General features: G+C 44.7%; 1 protein-coding gene across 1 annotated transcript in view; it reads left to right on the top strand.

The window, feature by feature from the left end:
* Window positions 1-963: 963 nt before the first annotated feature.
* mettl22 (methyltransferase 22, Kin17 lysine) overlaps window positions 964-21,849 on the top strand; it is a 33,623-nt gene continuing 12,737 nt past the window's right edge. The window contains exons 1-5 of the mRNA XM_061711696.1: window positions 964-993; window positions 6,792-7,000; window positions 9,379-9,574; window positions 19,767-19,900; window positions 20,477-20,517. Of these exons, the coding sequence (XP_061567680.1) occupies window positions 6,895-7,000; window positions 9,379-9,574; window positions 19,767-19,900; window positions 20,477-20,517 (477 nt within the window). The 5' untranslated portion in view covers window positions 964-993; window positions 6,792-6,894. The remainder of the gene's footprint in view (window positions 994-6,791; window positions 7,001-9,378; window positions 9,575-19,766; window positions 19,901-20,476; window positions 20,518-21,849) is intronic.

Here is a 21,849-nt window from a genome sequence, read left to right as displayed (position 1 = left end):
AACAAAAAAAATCACATATAAACGAAGAAAAGAGCCCTGGAAGTTCACTACTGATTCAAACCGGAAACCGGAAATGCTTCGCTTTCAAACGAACCAATCACAGCCCTCTCGGTCTGCGTGTGGTCGGCGTCTCCTCGACGCGTAGTTACAATTTTCAGGAGGTGCACGTCAGAGACGGCGCATGTGACGGCGTGTCCTCTGCGTGTACAAAAACCACACGCCGTAGACACGGCGTCGTTTTGACGCAGAACCATAATTCAGCCTTAAAGGCTGAATTATGGTCTTTTATGGTCTATTACTCTCCTCATTTCCTTATGCTCATGGGGACGTAACAGTCTTTCAGCAGGACAATGATCCTAAACACATTGCCCGGGCAATGAAGGAGAAGAACTTTTGTCATTGACCAAATACTTATTTTCCACTATAATTAGCAAATACATTCTTTAAAAATCAATGATTTTCTGGATTTTATTTATTTATTTTTTCATTTTGTCTCTCATAGTTACTACGGAGTATTTACGATGGAGTATTAGGGCGAAAAAAAAGGGAAATTACGAGAATAAAGTCAAAACCTAATGTTGCGAGAATAAAGTTGTAATATTACGAGAATAAAGTCGTAATATTACGAGAATAAAGTCATAAAATTACGAGAATAAAGTCATAATATTACGAGAATATAAAGTCATAATATTACGAGAATAAAGTCGTAATATTACGAGAATAAAGTCATAAAATTACGAGAATAAAGTCATAAAATTACGAGAATAAAGTCATAATATTACGAGAATAAAGTCATAAAATTACGAGAATAAAGTCAAAACCTAATGTTGTAAGAATAAAGTTATAAGAATAAAGAATAAAGAATTTCCAATTCTTTTTTTTTTGTTTTAGTTTAGCCCTAATACTCCGTCGTAGGGTTTCCTGGTCCGTAAGCAGAAATTCCCAGGTGCCGTGAACGCAGCATGAACAGTCATGTCGGCCCCGGTGATGTCGGTAAGTTCCTCTCTGCAGCCGAAACCACCACGTTATTATGACCTTGTTTCTCTGCACGGGAAACTCCGTGTAGTGCTGTTACTTTTGTTGTCCGGTGCGTCCAGAATGGTCAGAAAGCTGAGATGTGTGTAACCTGAATCCTCGACGCAGAGGCGTTGTTGAAACATTTGTAAACGCTCGTAAACAGAGTATTTGGATGAAAGGACGGTGCAGCGTCCTGGAGAATCATTACTCATATAGATATGATTGACTAAAATCAATAACGTAGAAAGAAAAATCAACCATTCATTCCATCCTGTCACAAAGCCTTTGACTGGTTGTTGACGGACGTTTATTTTTATTTTTATGTTTCAATGTTATTACTTGTACTCAGTACTGGAGTTGAGGGGGGATGAGGGGGGATCAAAATCATCCCCCCCTGTAAAACTGCCATCCCTCCTTTCCATCCCTTATGTCATTTCATCAATGAATGTGGTTTTACTGCTATTTCAACCTTTAGAGTCATCACCAGAAAAATAACTTATCTGACAATTTCCCCCTGTTTCAAGTACATTTTCACTTGAAATAGGTAGAAAATCTGCCAGTGGGACAAGATTTATCTTCTCATTACAAGCAAAAAAATCTTGTTCCACTGGCAGATTTTTCTACTTATTTCAAGTGAAAATCTACTTGAAACAGGTGAAAATTGTTGTTTTTTCCAGTGATGAGTCTTGTTTTAAGTGTAATGAGATTTTCTTACTAAAATGAGACATTTTAACTAGAAATAAGACAAATATTCTTGTTAAGATTGTGAGTTTTTGCAGTGATCCATGTTACTTATCCTGTGAAGGACAGAGTCATATTGATAAGTTCAGAAAAGTGTTTTTTATTGTTGTGTTTTGATGTATTTGATGTAAGCCCAGTGGATATTTAAAGCTTACAGAAGGCTGCATTTAACTGCTGCTATGTCATTCCTGCAGTATTTCTGCAGCTGTTTTGGTCACTGCTATTATTTGTAATATATTATATTATTTGTAATCAGCACAAATTATCTGTCCCCATATGATAAAATCCACCATCCCACTGATTTTTTTTTTTTTACAACTCGAGTACTGCTTGTACTTTGCACTGTTGGTCAGAGAAGATTGTAATTTCATTTGTGCTGTAGGTCGAGCATATTGTAGGCAAGGCAAGTTTATTTGTATAGCACAATTCCACACAAGGTAATTCAAAGTGCTTTACATCAACATTAAAAGCGCAAGACGCAATTAAAACATAAATAACAAATAAAATGAAATAAAATGATAAGAAAAGAGGTAAAATAATAGTAGGGCAGTAGAGTACAACCAGTACACATCACATTCTTAAAATGGCAAGAATTACGTTTCTATACAGTCAAAACGTACAAAGACCGGGTCAAATACAGTATTACAAAAGTAATCTGTTACCAATCGTACGGTGAATTAAACCAATTTGACAATTCTATGCCACAATGCCTGTTTCCAGGTCGTATTTCACAGTGGCAGCACGGCCCCTGACCAGATTGGGGCCCTAAGCGAAATTTTGTTTGGAGGCCCCCCCCCCCCCCTTTTACAGATGCACGTCTGCATTTTCTGGATGCAAAGTCATCAATGGCTCAAGTTTATAGCTTATATACGACCACTAACTGGTCATTTTACCACTCCTTTTCAACAGAGGTGAATGCATTGGGCGTTAACAAGTTATTCAATATGTTAATCAGGGCCGCTGGGAAATAAAAAAGTCATGTCAGAGGTTCTAAATTATGAGAATTGAGTGACATGTAGATTATTCCAATAAGCCCTTTATGGTCAAAGCTAAGTTTTAAAAGAGAATCTCAAAGGGAGCTGGGTGGTATCGTTGGAAATTGAGCTGATTGTGAGGATACAAAGCTGCAAAGTTGCAGATTCTTGAAGAAGTGCGAATTGGGGATTTTATATTTCAATCTCAGCAGCTCGAATGATGCAAAATTATCATCAATATATAAATCTTTCAAAGTAGCTAATCCACTTCTGGTCTAGATATCAAGGGATCTGTCTATAATGGAGGGTTAAACATATTGTTCTTTGATATAGAGGCATTAATCAACATGTTATTAAAAGGAACCCTGGCTATTAAGACATGTAGTCCCTAATTAGCCACAATTATTCTCTTATACTAAAATATGTTGTTAGAAACTAGAACTTAGAAAATAATCTAATTGCTTTAAAAATCTACAATGTTTATCACATATTTTGACCTGCGGGAGGCGCCATGTTTTACCTGCGCAATGCATTCTGGGGGCGATGACGTAGTTCGGTGGCTCTGGGAAGATAAGCCACGTTAGTTTAACTGGGACAGGTATCTAAAACATAGATGAGCAGCACTCTCCCGGCCGTGGAGGCTGACGAGGGAGCCCATAAGACGTCTCGGGTCAGGCAAACTGGATCAAAGTTCTGTGATGCACGGGACATCTGCAAAATGTCCCCCTCTAAAACCAGCCTCGGTGCTGTGTCCACCGTTTGATGACAGACCAGAGGCTGAGGGGACTGGCCCGGGACTTTGACGAAACGGGAGGCGCAGACTTCGCGTCAAATAGGCAAGAACATCTTTATTTAATTTAATGACGCCAGATCTAGCTGGGGTTTTTATTGTAGCATCGTCTATCTGCTAGTTGAAACGTGTGGTCTGTTAGTCTATCTGAGTTTTATGGTGTTTTTGTAGTTCATGCTTTATGGTGCTGTACTTTTTTGAAATGTTCTTATTTCTAACCTAAAAATGCCATTACACCTGATAACTAGGGGTGTAACAATATATCGTGCCACGAAATTTCGCGATACAAAAACGTCACGATACGTGTCGTGGAGGTGACAAAGTGTATCACGATATTGGGTTATTAATATTAATCTATTGTGTTGACTAGAAACGCGCATCAGAAGAAACTAGTCCCGTTTTGCAGTCCCGTTTTGAGCTCTGAACCTTTACTTATGTAAGTCTGGTGTAGAGTTAAGCCTTACCTTATTAAATTAAACCTTTTTGGGGTGGTGAGTAGGATACACGGGAAACTTCTGCTGAGTTCCAGTGTACTTTAATGTCCCTCAACAGTGTAGGATTTTAGAACATCAACACAGCACCTAGTGCCGTACTGTGGCGTATCACTCCGCCCAATCTAAAACAGACTAATCACTACAGATAAACTGACTAGTGTCATTATAGTCCCTGATTTACATCACAATATAAAGAATATAGTTATAAAATAATCAACCCTGAATTACCAAAATAACCTTCTTAACAAAAATAAATCTCCTCTTACACTTATAAAGTGAGCATGAATCAATCTTTTTTATGATGTAAAATTGTATGTATTTATTTACTTTTATTTATTTATTTAATTTTAGTTGTTACATTTCTGGAAAAGAAAAAAGCCAAATCATACATGAGAGAAACTATTCAGTTTGTGTCTAAATATTTGTACTTGTATGAAACTGAAGATCATAATGCAAACCTGACATTTACTTTTAGTTCAGTTTGTGGAAAATGGTTGGCCTGGCTTTCTCTTTAAAACTTAAACAGTTATAAAGCATTACAAACTGGAACAATAGGGCAAACGTACAGTATTTTGTGTCTTTCAAATAAAAGACCAATTTTCTATTTTTTCCAGTCATATGTTCCTCATTCAAGGTTGTTAAAAAAATACTGCTATAATATCGTATCGTTATCGTTATCGTGACCTCAATATCGTGTAATGTACCGTATCGTGAGATTAGTGTATCGTTACACCCCTACTGATAACACACATCACTTAAAAGGTTAGGTGTTTTTCCCACGTGTTTCAATTGAACTTTCATTTGTGTCAAGCACATTTTAAGTTCTAGTTACGTTTTAAGTTAGAGTTCTGGCAGTGTTCAAAATAAAATTATGAGACCTGCTGTATTGGAGCACATTTTCTTAAGTCTAGTTAAACCTGTAGCGGGAACAGAGGTTTAGAGGAACCTATGTACCGGGTGAAGGCTGATTTATGGTTCCGCGTTAAAACAACGCAGAGCCTGCGTAGCCTACGGCGTAGGCTCTGCGTCGATTTAACGCGGAACAATAATTTTGGCGGGGAACATATAGGATAACGGACGAATATAGAATATAGAGTGGATTAAAAATAAAAGTTAAGCACTGAGCTACATGTGTCTCCCGTCTGGGGCATTGCAGACTGCCTGAGCATGATGTTACAAAAACCAAACATATCCGCCGCCTCTTTCTTCTACCTTTTACGTGTGCGGCGGCAGCGCGTTGTGTCGCATGAAATGTAGTCCGGGCGTAATACCCTGCTTTGAGCTGGTGAAATTAAACGGAAAAAAAAGAAAAAGAAATTAAACGATTCCTCGAGGCAGAGAAAATTCCTCGATCATTTTTTGTAATCGAATTATTCGAGGAATCGTTTCAGCCCTAAAGCCAATGTAACACACCGCGTATATTTGCAGACCAGTAATAGTACTGAAAGTTGGGTAGGGATAATCCTCCATGTTTACGGTGTCGCTGTAAAATAGTCTTTCGTATTGGTGGATTTTGTTTATTCCAGATGAATGAACATAACAATTTATTAATAAGCAAAAAGAAGGATTTTGTCAAAAAAGACAGGACTACACTGGAACAGATACAAAAATCTAGGTAGCACATTCATTTTAACGATGTTAATTCTACCTCCTAATGATAACGGTAATAAGTTCCAGCGCTCAAGATCATTTTTCAGAGATTCGATTAGTGAGAGGAAGTTGGCTTTGTAAAGATGTTTAAAATTATGCGTAATCCAAATACCTAAGTATTTAAATTTATTTTTACTTATTTTAAAGGGCAGTGAACTAAACACAATCTGTTTAGCCACAGGATTTATATATATGTATTCATTTTATAAATTTTCCCAAATGTATCTAATAAGGCAAGTGTTATTGGTAGGCTACTTAAAGGAGCATGAGGCAGGATTTATGAAAAAAATTCATATACGTTTTAAGTTTTCTAGTAATAATGTCAGATGAAGCGTTCCAAACCAAAAAGAATGAGCCCTCTAGTGTATCTCTCCGTTGCCTTGAACAGGCTGTGTGCTGCAAAATGTGCTGCAATTGTGGTGCCTAATTTCCTGCGCTGTCCTGCGGATGTGACGTCACATGACGCTGCATGTGCGTTCTCCCCGTTCTCCCGTGCCGGCTTCACTGTTGGCTGCAGTACCCCCTACGGCCGTCGTGGCGAAGGGTGGCGCTAGAGAGTCTCATTTCTTAAAAGGAGCCTCATGCTCCTTTAATGGTTCAGATAAGTAGAAGAGCATGTCGTCCGCATAAAGGGATACTTTATGCTCAGTATTATTCCTCTGTATGCCTTTAATCGAGCTATTGTCACGTAGGGCAATCGCTAGTGGTTCAATTGCAAATAGGAGTTGAGTTGATTCAGATGTGAGATTACTTTCTTACGTTTTACTGGACGGTTTAAGGACCGCCTTGTGGTCTTCTAGCAGTTTAGTTAGCACTGCCATGCTAACATCACTGGTAGTGACCTCTTCCCTTTGTGAAGTTTCCTTTCTTGGTCTCAAAGTAGTCATTGTGCTGTGCGAATCGTAGGTCGTTATATAATAAACCTCCTAAGGTGTCAAAGTAATAGTGAAGGGTTTTTTAGGACATATTAAACTTTGCTGAGGGAGGGAGAGGAAAATGTGTCTACTCCTCGCCCATACCGGAAGCATCTCCCAGATTTCTTCTTTTGTGTGGAGGAATCTGCTCTTCATTTCTAAATGTGTTCCCGCCACACTGGTTCAGGTCTGTGTTCATGTGCCCTTGCAGGGGTGTGGGGTGGGGTGGGCACGCTGGCGTGTCTAGCCCCTCCAGGTCGGGGGAAGTGGATGTTTGTGCCACCCTGCCGTCTCAACACCGTGAGAGATTACCCATGGAGCGGATCGTTTTTCAACATGACACAGTGCTGTCAGATGTTCACGTGCACCTGCCCATTGCACGCAACCTCATGACTCGCCTCAGCAGCGTGGGACAGCCCGGTGAGTTCAACAACACCTTCAGTTGGGTTTGTTTTAACGTATTCATGTCAAACGCACATGTGGCCAGCAGCGGCGTTTCTCTTGGATCACTTCTGTCACGAGCCTGGGAAGTTAAGTCGTTTCATTCGTTCTATGTTTTTGGCCTTTTGATCCAGCGAACCAAAACCCCCCGCGGACTACCATAACATTTGCCCATGCCATTAAATATGTTAGCTGTTTTTGAATTGAATGGGAGCAACACATCTAAAAACAAGTTGAAGCATGGACAACAAAGGCCTGGAAGTAGGTGGCACTAAAGAAGAACCATCTGGAGGAGCATGCAGCAGGGCCTTAGATCAAGTGCCAACAGGTCAGGGACATATTGGGGGTTAGAGAGTCCTGCTGATGTTAAGCTTGGCAGAGGTCCTCCAGCCTGCATCTGCAAATCATGAAACCATTTCAAACCGTTTCTTTGTGTAAACCTGTGGATGCATTTGACTTCTCATCACCTGCAGAACATATATTGGAGATACCAAACATCTAGAACAATGTCTGTCCTCATGGGACATGTCTAAAAATCAATATTGGATACTGTAGCACGGCGAGTGCTACGGGGCCTGACAGACAGGATAGAGAGGACACAGAGTTTAGTGCAGTGCCCTTTTATTGGACCACCGGAACCTCACACCCAGGACACACGTGCACAAGCACCACGACCAGCAGCAGCTTCCCAGTCCTCCTTGCAGCTTCTCTGTCTCTCCCTTATAAGGCTGGCAGGGGGGAGAGGCTGACGGGCCACACCTGTGTCCCGTCAGCCTGAGTGGCTGCAGCTCCTCCACCCTGCCACAGATACAAATAAACATGAAAATGTGCATCATTATGTCCTGGGAGTCCTTCATTTTAGGGTGTGACTTAGGTCAGACCAGATCACTGTTCACTTGATCGGTGTGAACACACCAACCCCACTCTCACGTGCACAACAGCCATACCGAGACCGCTCTGATGAGGCTGATTGCAGGCCGATGTGGATGGTTTGTGGAGTGAACGCTCTGTGACCTTGATTTGACGCAATGATTGGGTGTACCAGGGTTTCCGTTGTCCGGTAATTGCCGGACTTTGTCTGGTAAAATATGCCGAAGTCCGGTATTTTACAATCTCTCCGGTCAAAATGTCCGGTGAAAATACTCACTGGTGCTGCGGGACTAGAATCCCCGGGAGTACTGCGGAGGGACACGCCGAGCCTCGGTGCCGGGAGCTGGGAGGAAGCGGAGCTGCGGCGCCGACATCCACGGTACTGAGGCGCTGACGCGGCCATTGTGTGCGTTGATTTATGGTTCCGCGTCGCACCGACGCAGAGCCTACGGCGTAGAGTACGCGCCGCTGCGTACCTTACGCCGTAGGTTACGCGCAAGCTTCTGCAATATTTATTTATTTTTTGAAGTTACGCTCCCGAGTCAATTGACGGGACTTATTTTATTTTAAATATCCTGTTTTTCAATAAAAATACTATTTGCATTGATATCGTACTACTGCATATGATTTCTTTTTAACCTCAATAAATTCATATAGCCTATGTGACCGGAATTTCAAACATTTGTCCGGTAAATTGAAACCCTGCCGGTCACATTGTCCGGTGCCAATTTTTTGTAGCGGAAACACTGGGGTGTACACCACGTTTGGGATAAAGAGACTTTCCTAGATGATGGGGATTGTGGGCTGTGATGGTGCCCGAAAATGACTTCTTGCTGCAGTTGCCCTTCATTTACAAAGCGTATACGGTAGTTTCCCTGGAGTGGTCCCAACAAACAACTCTGGGTCAAGCATGTCGACGTGTCTCTTTGCTCTTCAGCTCGACACTTCAGGCTGATTGTCAATGATGACGCTGAATGTTATCATGGTGGTGTGCCGTTGGGGCTGCAGGGAGGGCGATGCTTGTGAACAGGAGTGAACAATGATGCGGTGTGAACTGGTGTGCACCGAGGGAGTGCCATAAGAGATGGTTGACACCTCTGGAGAGGTGTCCTCAGTGCTGAAATGCAGGTGGAGGTTTCCCGGCAGGGTGCCATCCTTCAGATATCTTTTCCAGGTAAGGCGCTGGTTCTGTCAGCAAGACCAGGCTAAACCATGCACCGCAGTACAACAGCATGGCTTTGACGACTCCAGGTCCTGAGCCGCCTGAGGCCCAGACACTTCAGTAGTAAAAACATTGCTCTTTCTGAAAATATGTTGCTGCCATTAAATTCTTAAGAAATTATCTTTCATAAGCTTGGGGTCAACATTAGATATTTGATCTGTGTTCTGTTTGTGGGAATTTCCCTTCTTCAAATCTAATGTCCTTGTTCAGTTGTCGTACCTTGCATATATGTCCCTTTCTAATGAGGCTGTGTTGATCTGTCCAGTGTTCATGTCCACATTTAAGATCTTGGAACAAAGACATGACAGCAATGATCCTGAGAAAAGTTTATCAAATGATGGGAACCATGCCGATACGGAGAGAGGTGAAGAATCATCTCATGGGCAAGATGGGAAGGAGGTCGGTGAAGGACATGTGGAGCCATTCTTGGATCAGGATGGAGACCTGGACATCACCCACCGGTATGGAGAAGCAGTGTTCAGTGATCATGAAGCTGTTCTAGATGAAGATATAACTAACAACATCTATGTTCTACGCTCACCGTCTCTGCTGTTATGAAGGTTAAAGAGAGGCATCAAGTTTAAGACTCAAATGTTAGGTGGTTTACACCTGCGTGCTTGTTGATATAAGAAAGGCCCAATCCCCCCCTAGTCCTACTTTTCAGTCCTACCCCTAAATTTTGCGCGTTCCTGTGAGGGTAGTGGTGTCCCAATTCCTCTTTTCACGTAGGGGGATTGGGGAAAACGAGGGCTAGTGTGTATCAATCTAGCCCTTCACAGCGAGGGTTTTCAGATGCTGACTCGCCGACTGAAGGCTAGAAAAATTTCCCAGAATACTTTACGTCATCATTTGCGGACTGAATAAAAAAAAAACATTTGCGGACATTTCTTATTTTTTAGTGAATAAAATCAATATTTTGATTTAGTTTGTGCATAAAAATGCGTTTTGATTACATTTCTAGCGAGAAATATATTTTTTACTTTCATAATATTCACTCAGTGAATGTATATAATCACTCGTTTTCCCGTTGATGCGAAGTCTTTTTCAAACCTCGCCAGAATAAAGGCTGATTTATGGTTCCACGTTACACCAACGCAGAGCCTACGGCGTAGGTTACGCAGCGATGCGCGCCGTACCCTACGCCAGTGATTCTTAACCATAGGGCCGCGGCCCACACTTGGGCCGCGAGCGCCATCTAGTGGGCCGCCAAAAAAAATTCTGTTTTGTACTTGTGGGCCGCGAGGGCCGCGGGACTGCATAGCAACTCCCGACCAAATGAGGAGAAGACACTCAGCTAGCTGTACGTGTAATAGCAAGAGAAATGGTGTGTCTTTACAGAGAAAATCCTTCATTTTGCACAGAGTAGGTTTAGATCCGCCAGGATTAGGGATCGATTAATTGGGTCTGCGCCCAGAGCGAGCGAGCGCGGCGTGCTCATTTATCCCGGTGCGTCCCCGCGGCCGGGGAGGTCGGCTGAGGCTGGGGTGGGCTCCGTCGTTACTGCTGAAGGATGGTAGATGTAGATGCAGGGCTGTCGTGTCTGCTGGACTGGACTGTTTGGGCTTTCGAAAAAGCATCTGAAAGTAACTGCTGCAGCGCGACCAGAGAGCTCCGGTGCGGGCTGTGCCCGTCGCAGCTGATCAGGCTCAGATGAACCCGACACACTGAGTCCTGACAACTTATTAATGTAAATAACTTAAAGTAAAATCAAACTAAGTTTTGTCCTCGCTGTATTTTTAAATATGCAACCCGGAATGGACAAATTCATCCTGTTCAGTCTTCCCACTGGGACAAAACCAGTGTCTCATACGTTCAGAGACCGAGGCGTTCAAAGTGCGAAAGTGAAAGGCCACTGAAACAAAACACAAAGTTTTTCATCAAACATATCCACTCAAGTCTGAACTGAAGTCACAGAAAATAAGCTGACCATCTTAAAATGTCCTGCCCATGTTTGGGTCCAGATACAACTGTGAAGCAGCTTTCTCCACAGTGAACATAATTAAAACTAAATATCGTTTCAGGCTCATCAATGAGCACCTCCACATGCATATGAGAACCTGACACCATCCAGCCCAGATTTAAAGTCCTGACAGGAGAAGTTAGAGCTCAGTTCTCTCACTGAACGACAGAAAGTGGGGGCATAAGATTATAAGAGGGGAATAAAGAAAAACTGCAAAACTGTTAAATTGTTAAGATGTGTTTATATTAATTTAGTATAAAAATGTGTTGAGACAATTAACAAAGAAAAGGGGAAATTCAAACTGCTGGTAGAGAAATAAAATAAGATAGCATTTGAAAAATAAAATCTACTTTATTTTTAAGAGAAAAAAATATGTTTAATTCAAGTTAAACATGTTAATTGGCAAATATGTACTTTTTTAGTATAACAGTCAGATGCAGATGTTGATACAACTATGAGGCTACTTGAATATATACACACACACACACACACACACACACACACACACACATACATACGTACGTACGTATGTATGTATGTATGTATGTATATATATATATATATATATATATATATATATATATATATATATATATATATATATATATTATGATGTTCTGGACCTTCGCTTGAGTACATTTTCTCTAAATGGACCTCTTAAAGTTTTAGTTGAATACCCCTGCTATACAGTGTTTATATTTAATGGGCCCCGGGCCACTCTGTACTGAAAAAATTGGGCCCCAAGGTCAGAAAGGTTAAGAACCCCTGCCCTACGCCATACCCTACGCCGTAGGCTCTGCGTCGAACCATAAATTCGTAAATAAAAAGAACCATAAATCAGCTCCCGAGCCGGCAGGCAGTTTTGATCCCGAAATCTTCGGAGCAAATGTCTTAACAGACGTAGCTCAGCTGTTAGATTGCATCTAATAAACCAACATTTATTTTCCTAAATGCCTAAATTTCAGCCAGCGGTCATTCTCCACAGAGCTGCAGGTTTCTCCCTGGAACGAAGGCGCAGGTTGACCTGGTGATCACGTCTGTACTCCGGCTGCTGCTGCGCCTTGGGTCGGCGGCTCTTCTCCGAAAACATCGGATCAAATTTCTTTTAAGCCTGAAAAAATATTAAAACTTAATAAAGTGGCATATTAACAGCGCTATAGCTGAAATTAAAACAGCTTTTAGCTCTGGGCTTCCTGATATGGTGTGACGTATGTGCAAACGTAACTACGCAGTCGCTTACGTACCCGAACGTAAATCACGCAGTGACGTAGCAGCAAAATTCAGGGGTGGTGCTGAAAAGTAGGGGTAGTGGGAGTATTGGGACAGGGCCCTGGGAAGATTTCAAGGGCCCTAAAATCTGTGGCTTGATTTTTAGTGGTTGTAGTAGTGAGTTAGGGCTAGTGGTAGAAAGTAGGGGGTGTATTGGGATTGGCCCAAAGAAGACACTGAGTTAGAAATAAAGACAAACAACTTCTCTCAATTAAAGTATTCTTATTGGAAACTCAAAGTAAATGTACACACGGACCTTTCTGTTTGACAGACAACCTCCCAGAAAAGACCAGATGGAGAATGTACATCATAGTTTTCTGCAAATATTTAGATATGATTACAATATAAATTGTCTAAACTGATGGCAAGGAACTGTGGCCTTCCCTTCGCTGGACCCTTGATTGGTCTCAATCACTCGGCTCTCTTCCAACCTCGTGGAATTGGCCTTGTACTAAAGTAACCTCTCTGGGCCGACTCTTCTCCGTCACCGTTTGCTTGAGATAAGGGAACTACTTCAAGTGATTAAGAGCTACACTACGTAAAACATGGTGATACCTCCATATCATGCAGGCTTTGCCTGCGTAAGAATGAGAGCCAGGTCACGAATCAAAAATGATGTTTGTGCCTTTTTAATCTATATTCCAGTTCTCTGTAACTCCTTTTATTGCTAACACAAGTACCTGTCATTTCATCCAATCTGAAGTTTAAATGCTGTTTTTAAGACCATTCAGTTATTTTAATTGTTATTTCAACAGAATATATTTATTAGAACCATAAAGGATGTTCTCAATCTAGATTAGAAAAAAAAACATTGTTTTATTATTCAAATAAAGTAGATGAAACGTTTTGTAAATTCACAAGATTTTCTCAGTAGTATCCCAGAATCGTAGCTTGGGTAGTGGCAGCTTTTTTGTTTTTTGTTTTGCTTTTGAAGCAATGGCTTTGGGGGATTTCTTTTGACAATTTTGAATACCTGCAATAACTAGTAACCATAGCAACAAGAGTTGTTTACAGAGAGGAGCAGCTGATCGAGATTTCATGAGCAGCAGCATTTGATGCACAGATTGAACTAGGGCTGAAACGATTCCTCGAATAATTCGAGTAATTCGATTACAAAAAATTATCGAGGTATTTTCTCTGCCTCGAGGAATCGTTTAATTTCTTTTTTTTTTCTTTTAATTTCACCAGCTCAAATCCTCGCATTATGCCCGGACTACTACATGATACACAATCATGTTTATTTGGCACAGTTAGGTCAAACAAGACAGGGAATTTGACTTGATTATTTTCGCTCCCTGTACAGTAAATAGAGAAATGACAGCTCTTATTAACATATACAACATATACAGCCAGTGCTGATCCCCAGCCTCACCTGCTGCCTCCTGTCACTCAGGAAGCTGGTAATCCACTGACAGGTGGAGGCTGCTGATCCACTGACAGATGGGGGCAGCACGGTGTGCTGGGTGAGCTTCTGGTGGAGGATTTCAGGAGTGATGGTGTTGAATGCCGAGCTGAAGTCCACCAACAGGATCCTCGCATACGTTCCTGAGGTGTCGAGATGACGCAGGATGTGGTGCAGTCCAATGTTGACTGTGTCATCCACCGACCTGTTTGCCCGGTAGGCAACTGCAGGGGGTCGAGCAGGGAGCCTGTGATGTCCTTCAGGTGGGTCAGCACCAGCAGGAGCCTGTGATGTCCTTCAGGTGGCTCAACACCAGCTGCTCAAAGGTCTTCATGATCACAGACGTCAGGGCGACGGGTCTGTAGTCATTTAGACCTGTGATGGTGGGTTTCTTGGGGACTGGGATGATGGTGGAGCGTTTGAGGCATGAGGGCACCTCACACAGCTCCAGGGACCGGTTGAAGATCCGTGTGAAGGTGGGAGCAGCTGCTCGGCTCAGGCTCTCAGGCAGGAGGGGGACACGCCGTCCGGGCCTGGAGCCTTCCTGATCTTCTGCATCTGGAGCAGCCGACACACGTCCACAGATTTGGGGGGGGGCGGGGGAGACACACCTCCTCCTCACAGATCCTGAGTGCAGGCAGGGTGTCGGGTGGGGGGATGGGGGTAGACAGAGGTGGGGGGGTTGGCTGTGGTGAGGTGTGAATATGCGGGCAGTTGGGGGAGGTGTGGGGGGTGACGGTGTTGCAGCTGGGGGGGTTGGGGGTGATGGTGGTGTAGAGAGTCTGCCTGATCATTGAACCTGCAGTAGAAACTGTTCAGCTGATTCACAAGCCTGAGGCTGTCTGCAGGGCGTGGAGCTGGTCTTTTTAGCCCTGTGATGTTCTGCAGGCCTCTCCACACAGAAGAGGGGTCAGGGTTGGCAGAGAGGCGACTCTCCAGTCTTTCTCCGTAGCTCCTCTTTGCTTTCCTGATCTCCCTCGTCAGTGTTCCTGGCCTGCTTGAACAGGGCTCGATCACCGTTCCTGTAGGTCTCCTCCTTGTCTCGGCGCAGCTTCCTGAGGTTCGGTGTGAACCAGGGCTTGTTGTTATTGTATGTGCAGAAGGTCTTAGTCTGCACACACATGTCCTCGCAAAAAAGCTGATGTAGGATGTCACCGTGTCCGTGAGTTCATGCATGTCTGTGGTTGCAGCTTCAAAGACACTCCAGTCCATGCAGTCGAAGCAGTTTTGTCCCCATTTGTTTTTCCACAGCCAGGTGAGAAGTGGGCAGGTTGGGGTGAAGCTGCTGTGACGTACTCGATTGCGCAACCGCTTTGTTCATGTCGGCGCTGATGAGAAATCAGCTGGAGCCGCGAGCGGCTGAGAGTAAAGCCGGGAATACACTGTGCGATATTTTGAATCGTATGAGACTGCCCCATCTCACACTGCACGACTAGATCGCGGAGTTCAAAAGTTTAGAGCCCACGATTTATGTTCTCACACTGTACGAGCCGATGCTCGGATGCGACCCGTCTGGTGACACTATACGATCATAATCCTCCCGTCGGACCTCTGTGTACTGGAACTCGAGGCCGGTTCTGGGGCACGGGTAGGCTGTTCCAGCCCAAACGTGCGTCCTGCCCACCCGATCAAAGGTTATGGGATCCTTTATTTTTTTTATAATTTTATTTTTTTATATATATATATTTAAAAAATCCCAAAATATCTGTACCGTTTCTGGTTGGGTGGTCACTGCGCATCATTTTTAGACATAACAATGAACACATACCGCAAAAGTTGTGTCTCGCGGAGGAACCCGACGTCCCAGCAAAATGAGAAGAGAAAAAAGAGTTGTTCCGAACAGTACAGCACAATGATAAAAACGAAATCACATTATGGGCGATTTTTATTATTTCACTTTAGTTCATAATTCATCTTCATTGTGGCATCATATAACACTGTTTTAGTCATTTTTGTGCACTTTTTGGCTCATTATATTGTATTTTTCTACATATTTGGGAAGACGAGGTTGCGCACATTGTATGACGTCAGGTTTGTTTACATCAGGGGCCGCTGTTATTGGTCCAGCACGATCACGTGACGAGTCCGAAGCGCTCCTTGACACAGGCGCCGCTGGAAATAGTCCCGCTATTAAAATAACGATCTTGAAAATACTTCCCAAAAATCCGAGTTCAAACTTTTATCCTATGCTTAACATAAATAGCTCTTTTTTTTAAAGTGAAAAGAATTTACACGCAGGAGGTGGGAACGAGATGAAACGAAAAGGTGGGTGACCTGACGGCACAGCAGACAGCGCACACACTGAAGGCTGATTTATGGTTCCGCGTTACACCAACGCAGAGCCTACGGCGCAGGGTACGCGGCGACACGCACCGAACGTGGAAATGCGGTCTTTTTCTGCTATTAAAACATGTTGTAGTGTGAATTTGCAACACTTAAACTACAAATAATAGTTTTTGAGGTGACATCAGAGATTGCGCATGCTCTCTGTGAAAGGATGAGGTAAATCGGGTCGCAGCACGGCTTCAACTGTGCGATGCCTTCACGAGGAGCGACCAGGATTTCAAACATGCTTGAATTTCTTGCGACCTCACGATTTGTGATCGGGAGCTCGTCGTGAGGTGTTAATCTCTCGTCGTTACCCCACGTACACTGCACGAGGCACGAGCAACGATTGGGTCAAAATCGGGCCCGATCAAAAAAAAGTCGCACGACTGGAAAATCGGCTCAAAACGAGCCGATAATCGCACAGTGTATGCCCGGCTTAAAACAGAGCTCCTGTAGATCTGATCGTTCCTTATCACCCGTCTACATCCCTTTTTTAATTCTCTCCTCAGCCCCCAGGTTTATGAACATCTGCACCTCAGAGTTGGATCATGAAACAGACGTTTTGCGCTTTATAGTAAAATCGCTGCGAGCCGCCAGTCGTTCTCGCGCTGACTCCCGCTTCCTGATTCAAACGTCTGACGGCCCCCCGACCAATCAGTGGCGCGGAGGGTGATGACGGCCCCGCCCCCCGACCAACCAGTGGTGAGGAGGGTGGTAACGGCCCCGCCCCCGACCAACCAGTGGTGAGGAGGGTGGTAACGGCCCCGCCCCCGACCAATCAGTGGTGAGGAGGGTGGTGACGTCAGAAATAGTCCCGGCTCAGCCCTGATTAGAACCTCGCCAGAACGGTTACAGAAAAAGTATCGGCTTGGAGCGGCTCTACCCGCCTCAGCCCCTAGTGCAAAAGCGCAAGACGGGGCCGTGGTGGGTAGAAGCGAGCTGAGTAGATACCAGTGCAAAAGCGCCATTAGACGCTATATAAATGAAATTGAATTGAATTGAATTAAAGCTGCATGGGAAAGAGAGCGGTATGGATTCTTAATTACTGTGTAACAGTGGTCGAGAGTCTGCGTGTCCCTGGTGGGCACGTAACATGCTGCCTGTATTTAGGAAATTCGTGAAGGAGGTTTGCGCTCTTGAAATCCCCCAAAACAATGAAGTGATTTTGGGAGTTTTTTTGGTTGAATAATCAATTCAACTATTGGATTTCCATACAATCAGCATGCAAATCCACACTGCTAGTCTGTACGGCGTTCTCTCAGCCAGTCAGGTCATAATCTGGTCTGTCACTTCAGTGTATAATGCCGTCGTTTAGAGCCAACCTGCGACCAAACCAAGGAGAAGAAGGTGTCACAGGAAGCTGAAGAAACTGTGCAGGGGTGTTTGGAGGCTGCAGACTGGGACCCACTCTGTGATCCACTCTGTGATCCACAACAAGTATCTGATTGTATCAACGTACTGATTGTGTGGACAACATCGTCCCACCAGAACAGTGAGGCCCTTTCCAAATAATAAAGTGCTCCTCAAGAAGAATGAAACAGCCTTCAGGGAGGGAGACGGAGAATTATTGAGGTCAGTACAAAAACATAGTCATGATTGGACATGTTCAAGAAAAAGCTGGTAGAACAAGCTCCAGCAGAACAGATGTGTGGTCAGGGATGAAGAAGATCCCGGGTTCCAACCAGATGGAAGTTGGACAGAACCGATGAACTAATGTTCTTTAATAGGTTCAGATGAGAAACTCAGCATCCTCCTCATATGCTCTCTGCAAAACAGACCTGAACTCAGCTTCCCTGACAAGTGTCTCATCTTCCACCTTAGTCATTTTGTTGCTGCTTTATTGTTGTCTCCAACCACATCAGAAGATGCTCGGTCTCCCTCGCCTTGCCCTTCCGCTTGAAGAGGCAGCTGCAAAACAACTGGACCAGAACAAGGCTGCAGGTCCAGGTGGTGTCAGCCCCAGTGTCCTGAAGGCCTGTGTGAAGGATGCTACACCACCTCTTCAACCTTAGGCCTTGATTATGGTTCTGCAGCAGAGCACACGCCGATGCCGTGACGCCGATGCCGTGACGCCGATGCCGTGACGCCGTCGTGAACCTTCGGACTTCTCTGTCACTCCATTTCACCGCAGTGCAGTACCCCCCGCGACCGCTAGGGGTGTGCATTCTTTTCCTGAATGGTTTATCCGACTTTTCCGGTCACAGTGAATCAAAGAGATAAGGACAACTATTGTGCAAAAAAACAAAACAAAAAAAATCACACCCACACGAAGAAAAGAGCGCTGAAAGTTCACTACTGCTTCACGAACCGGAACCGGAAATGCGTTGCTACCAAGCAAACCAATTACAGCCCTCTCGGTCTGCGTTGGGTCTGCGACCTCTTGACACGTAGTTAGGATTTTTGGGAGGTGCGTCAGGCACGCGTGGCGTGCGCTGTGGGGTGCTCATTAAGGCGCAACCTGCGGCGCACGCTCGGCGTCGATTTAACGCAGAACCATAATCCAGCCTTAAGTCTGAGCCAAGCCAGGACAAGGTTCCAGTGCTGTGGAAGACATCCAACATTATTATAATAACAAACTCAGTCCTCATCCATCCCATCTTTTTTTAATGACCATAAACCTTGAGCCCCTAACATCTCACATCATGAAGGTCCTGGAGAGACTTTTATTGGTCCATTTGTGTTAGGAAACAAGCACGTTCCAGGATCCACTGCAGTTTATCATGGTGGGGTTGGAGCTTCAACAAACACACCTGGACAAAGCAGCAGGACAGTGATGTTCTCTGATTCCTCCAGTTCATTTTACCATCCAGCCTGCAGTTCTACGTAAGAACCTCCAGAAGACACAGGTGGACGCCTGGATTACTGACTACCTGACAAACAGACTGGAGGGTTGTAGGTGTGACCAGGTGGTCAGCAGCACAGGAGCACCCCAGGGGACTGTACTCTCACCACTCCTCTTTACTGTACACCTCAGACCTCCAGTACAAGTGGGAGTCCTGTCATCTGCACAAATACTCAGATTACTCTGCAGTCGTGGGTGTATCAGTGATGGACCAGAGACTGAGGATGCAAGAACAATGATTTCATCTTGAACGTTGACAAGAGAAAGGAGACAATTGTGGGTTTTAGGAGGATCAGGAATAAACTGAACGTATTTCCATTGTGGGAAGAGAAGGGGAAGAGTACAAAAACCCTGCTTTGAACCTGAAGAACAGACTGGACTGATGCTGTGTATGAAAAGGGAAAGGACAGAATGCACGTTTTAAGTATTATTGAAATGATTTCATTAGAAATGGTCTTGCAGATACCACGATGGACTGTGGATCTATGGAAGAGTTTCACTGAGAGAGCTGGGATAGGATCCAGCAGATCCCTGTGATCCATCATAGGAATATTCCTGAATAGATGCTGGTCCTTCCGTTGATCATACGTGCCTAACTATTGACATAGATAATTATGGCTATTGATAAAGTAACAGTCCTGGGGCTTCCTACTGGATATCAACAGGTTTAAGTTCATCACAGACATTTAACAGGAAGCCATTGGTTATCTTTTCTGACAAGAGGGTACCGAGAAGCTGTGGGTACACCCATCATTAGTTAATGATTCATTCATTTGTTAATTTTTACATGGGTCGTAAAAAAATGAAAGATAATTGTGTACCAATACATATATGATTGTTTTGCTTTCTCAGACCCCGTAAAAACCCTGTGGACGGTGCTGTCAGGGACCTGGTGTGTCCAGTCATCCTCAGATATTCCAGCGCTCTGCTGGAAGAGGATTCCCATCACCAGGAGGACGTCTGTTTACAAGATGTTTTAAGGATTGGTAAGAACCTGAGCTTTCTAGGGGTTTGCATGGTGTTGTTGTGAATGCCACTAGAATGATGATTTGTTTCGGGCTACCTTTAGAGATGGACTACCAGATTTACAAAACCAGCAGGCAAAAGCCATGTGAATGCAGCCACAACGGTGTTTTAGGTATTGTAGGCGACAGCCTAAAACTGTGCTGATGTAAACCGGCAGCGTTAACCAGCCCGTTTAGGTGGATTCTTCTCTTCTGTGGGTTGGTTTCTACCAGCGGGAGCTCCAGCTAGTTTTCTCTGGGGTCGGACGGTTGACGTGTCTCCATTACCAGGAACTGCCCTGCAAAAGTTCAGAAACATTTACTGGAGGAAAGACGTCCCTGTAGTAGGGTGGTAGTCTGTGCTAATGTTCAGCCCTCTCACAGGAACATAAATCACCGGTGCACAAATCATTTGAAGCTATTGGACGAGAAGCATTTAGTGAAGTTTGAGATTAAAAGAAATAAGACAGATGGAGTGATCGGGGGTCTGTGGAAAGATCCTAGAGACTACTTGTGTTGAATTCAAGATTGACTTTCATTCATGCATTCTGTTTGCAGAGCATACCATGGCTACACCCCTGGAGGACGTGGGAAAACAGGCAAGTCAGCGTCAACTCAAACACTTCCTATCCGTTTTATTCTTAACAAGGCGGTGCATGGAAAACCAGTGGCTTAAAAACTGTACCAAAGGTAACTGTAGGTGTAATACATGAGTGGTATGGCTGGAACGTGTTTAAGTCATCCAGAAGTTGACGTCTATGAACAAAACATCAACAACAGATTTCATTGGTCTATTGTCTTTTTATGGGTTTTACTCATTTTTTGTGCAATGAGCTGCTTCTTGCGTTATTGAGCCGACTCACTGCTAAATGATCTGCAGCCAAGCATCCCTGAAACCACTGCTAAATGATCTGCAGCCAAGCATCCCTGAAACCACTGCTAAATGATCTGCAGCCAAGCATCCCTGAAACCACTGCTAAATGATCTGCAGCCAAGCATCCCTGAAACCACTGCTCAATAATCTGCAGCCAAGCATCCCTGAAACCACTGCTCAATAATCTGCAGCCAAGCATCCCTGAAACCCCGGGGTGGGAGCCACTTTATTCACAAGTGAAAGGGTCCGGTTTGACTCTGGACCAGGACCTGCAGGTTCCAGGACCCGCCGGTTCCAGGACCCGCCGGTTCCAGGACCCGCGGGCTCCAGGACCCGCGGGCTCCAGGACCCGCAGGTTCCAGGACCCGCAGGTTCCAGGACCCGCCGGTTCCAGGACCCGCCGGTTCCAGGACCCGCCGGTTCCAGGACCCGCCGGTTCCAGGACCCGCCGGTTCCAGGACCCGCCGGTTCCAGGACCCGCCGGTTCCAGGACCCGCCGGTTCCAGGACCCGCCGGTTCCAGGACCCGCCGGTTCCAGGACCCGCAGGTTCCAGGACCCGCAGGTTCCAGGACCCGCCGGGACCAGGACCCGCGGGCTCCAGGACCCGCCGGTTCCAGGACCCGCCGGTTCCAGGACCCCGCAGGCTCCAGGACCCGCAGGCTCCAGGACCCGCAGGTTCCAGGACCCGCAGGCTCCAGGACCCGCAGGCTCCAGGACCCGCAGGCTCCAGGACCCGCAGGCTCCAGGACCCGCAGGCTCCAGGACCCGCAGGCTCCAGGACCCGCAGGCTCCAGGACCTGCAGGTTCCAGGACCTGCAGGTTCCAGGAGCGGTGACTGCAGCAGAGGTGAGCGGTCGCTCAGTCAGCCACTTCCTGTCTGTAATCAGGACAGCTGAGGGTTTATACTGTGTTCATTTCAAAAAAAGAAAATACAAATATTATGCAGACAGTGGAAAACAGGTTGAAAACTATTTATTAAACATGCTACAGGTTTTATTCAGCTAGTTGTCCGATGCTCCTCCAGGTCTTTCTGATCTGACCCAGTTATTTTTGCAG

Source organism: Cololabis saira, chromosome 21 (genome assembly GCF_033807715.1).
Source record: "Cololabis saira isolate AMF1-May2022 chromosome 21, fColSai1.1, whole genome shotgun sequence".
Classification (NCBI taxonomy): domain Eukaryota; kingdom Metazoa; phylum Chordata; class Actinopteri; order Beloniformes; family Belonidae; genus Cololabis; species Cololabis saira.
The sequence above is the reverse complement of the archived record's forward strand: the minus strand, read 5'-3'. Positions and strand labels throughout refer to the sequence as shown.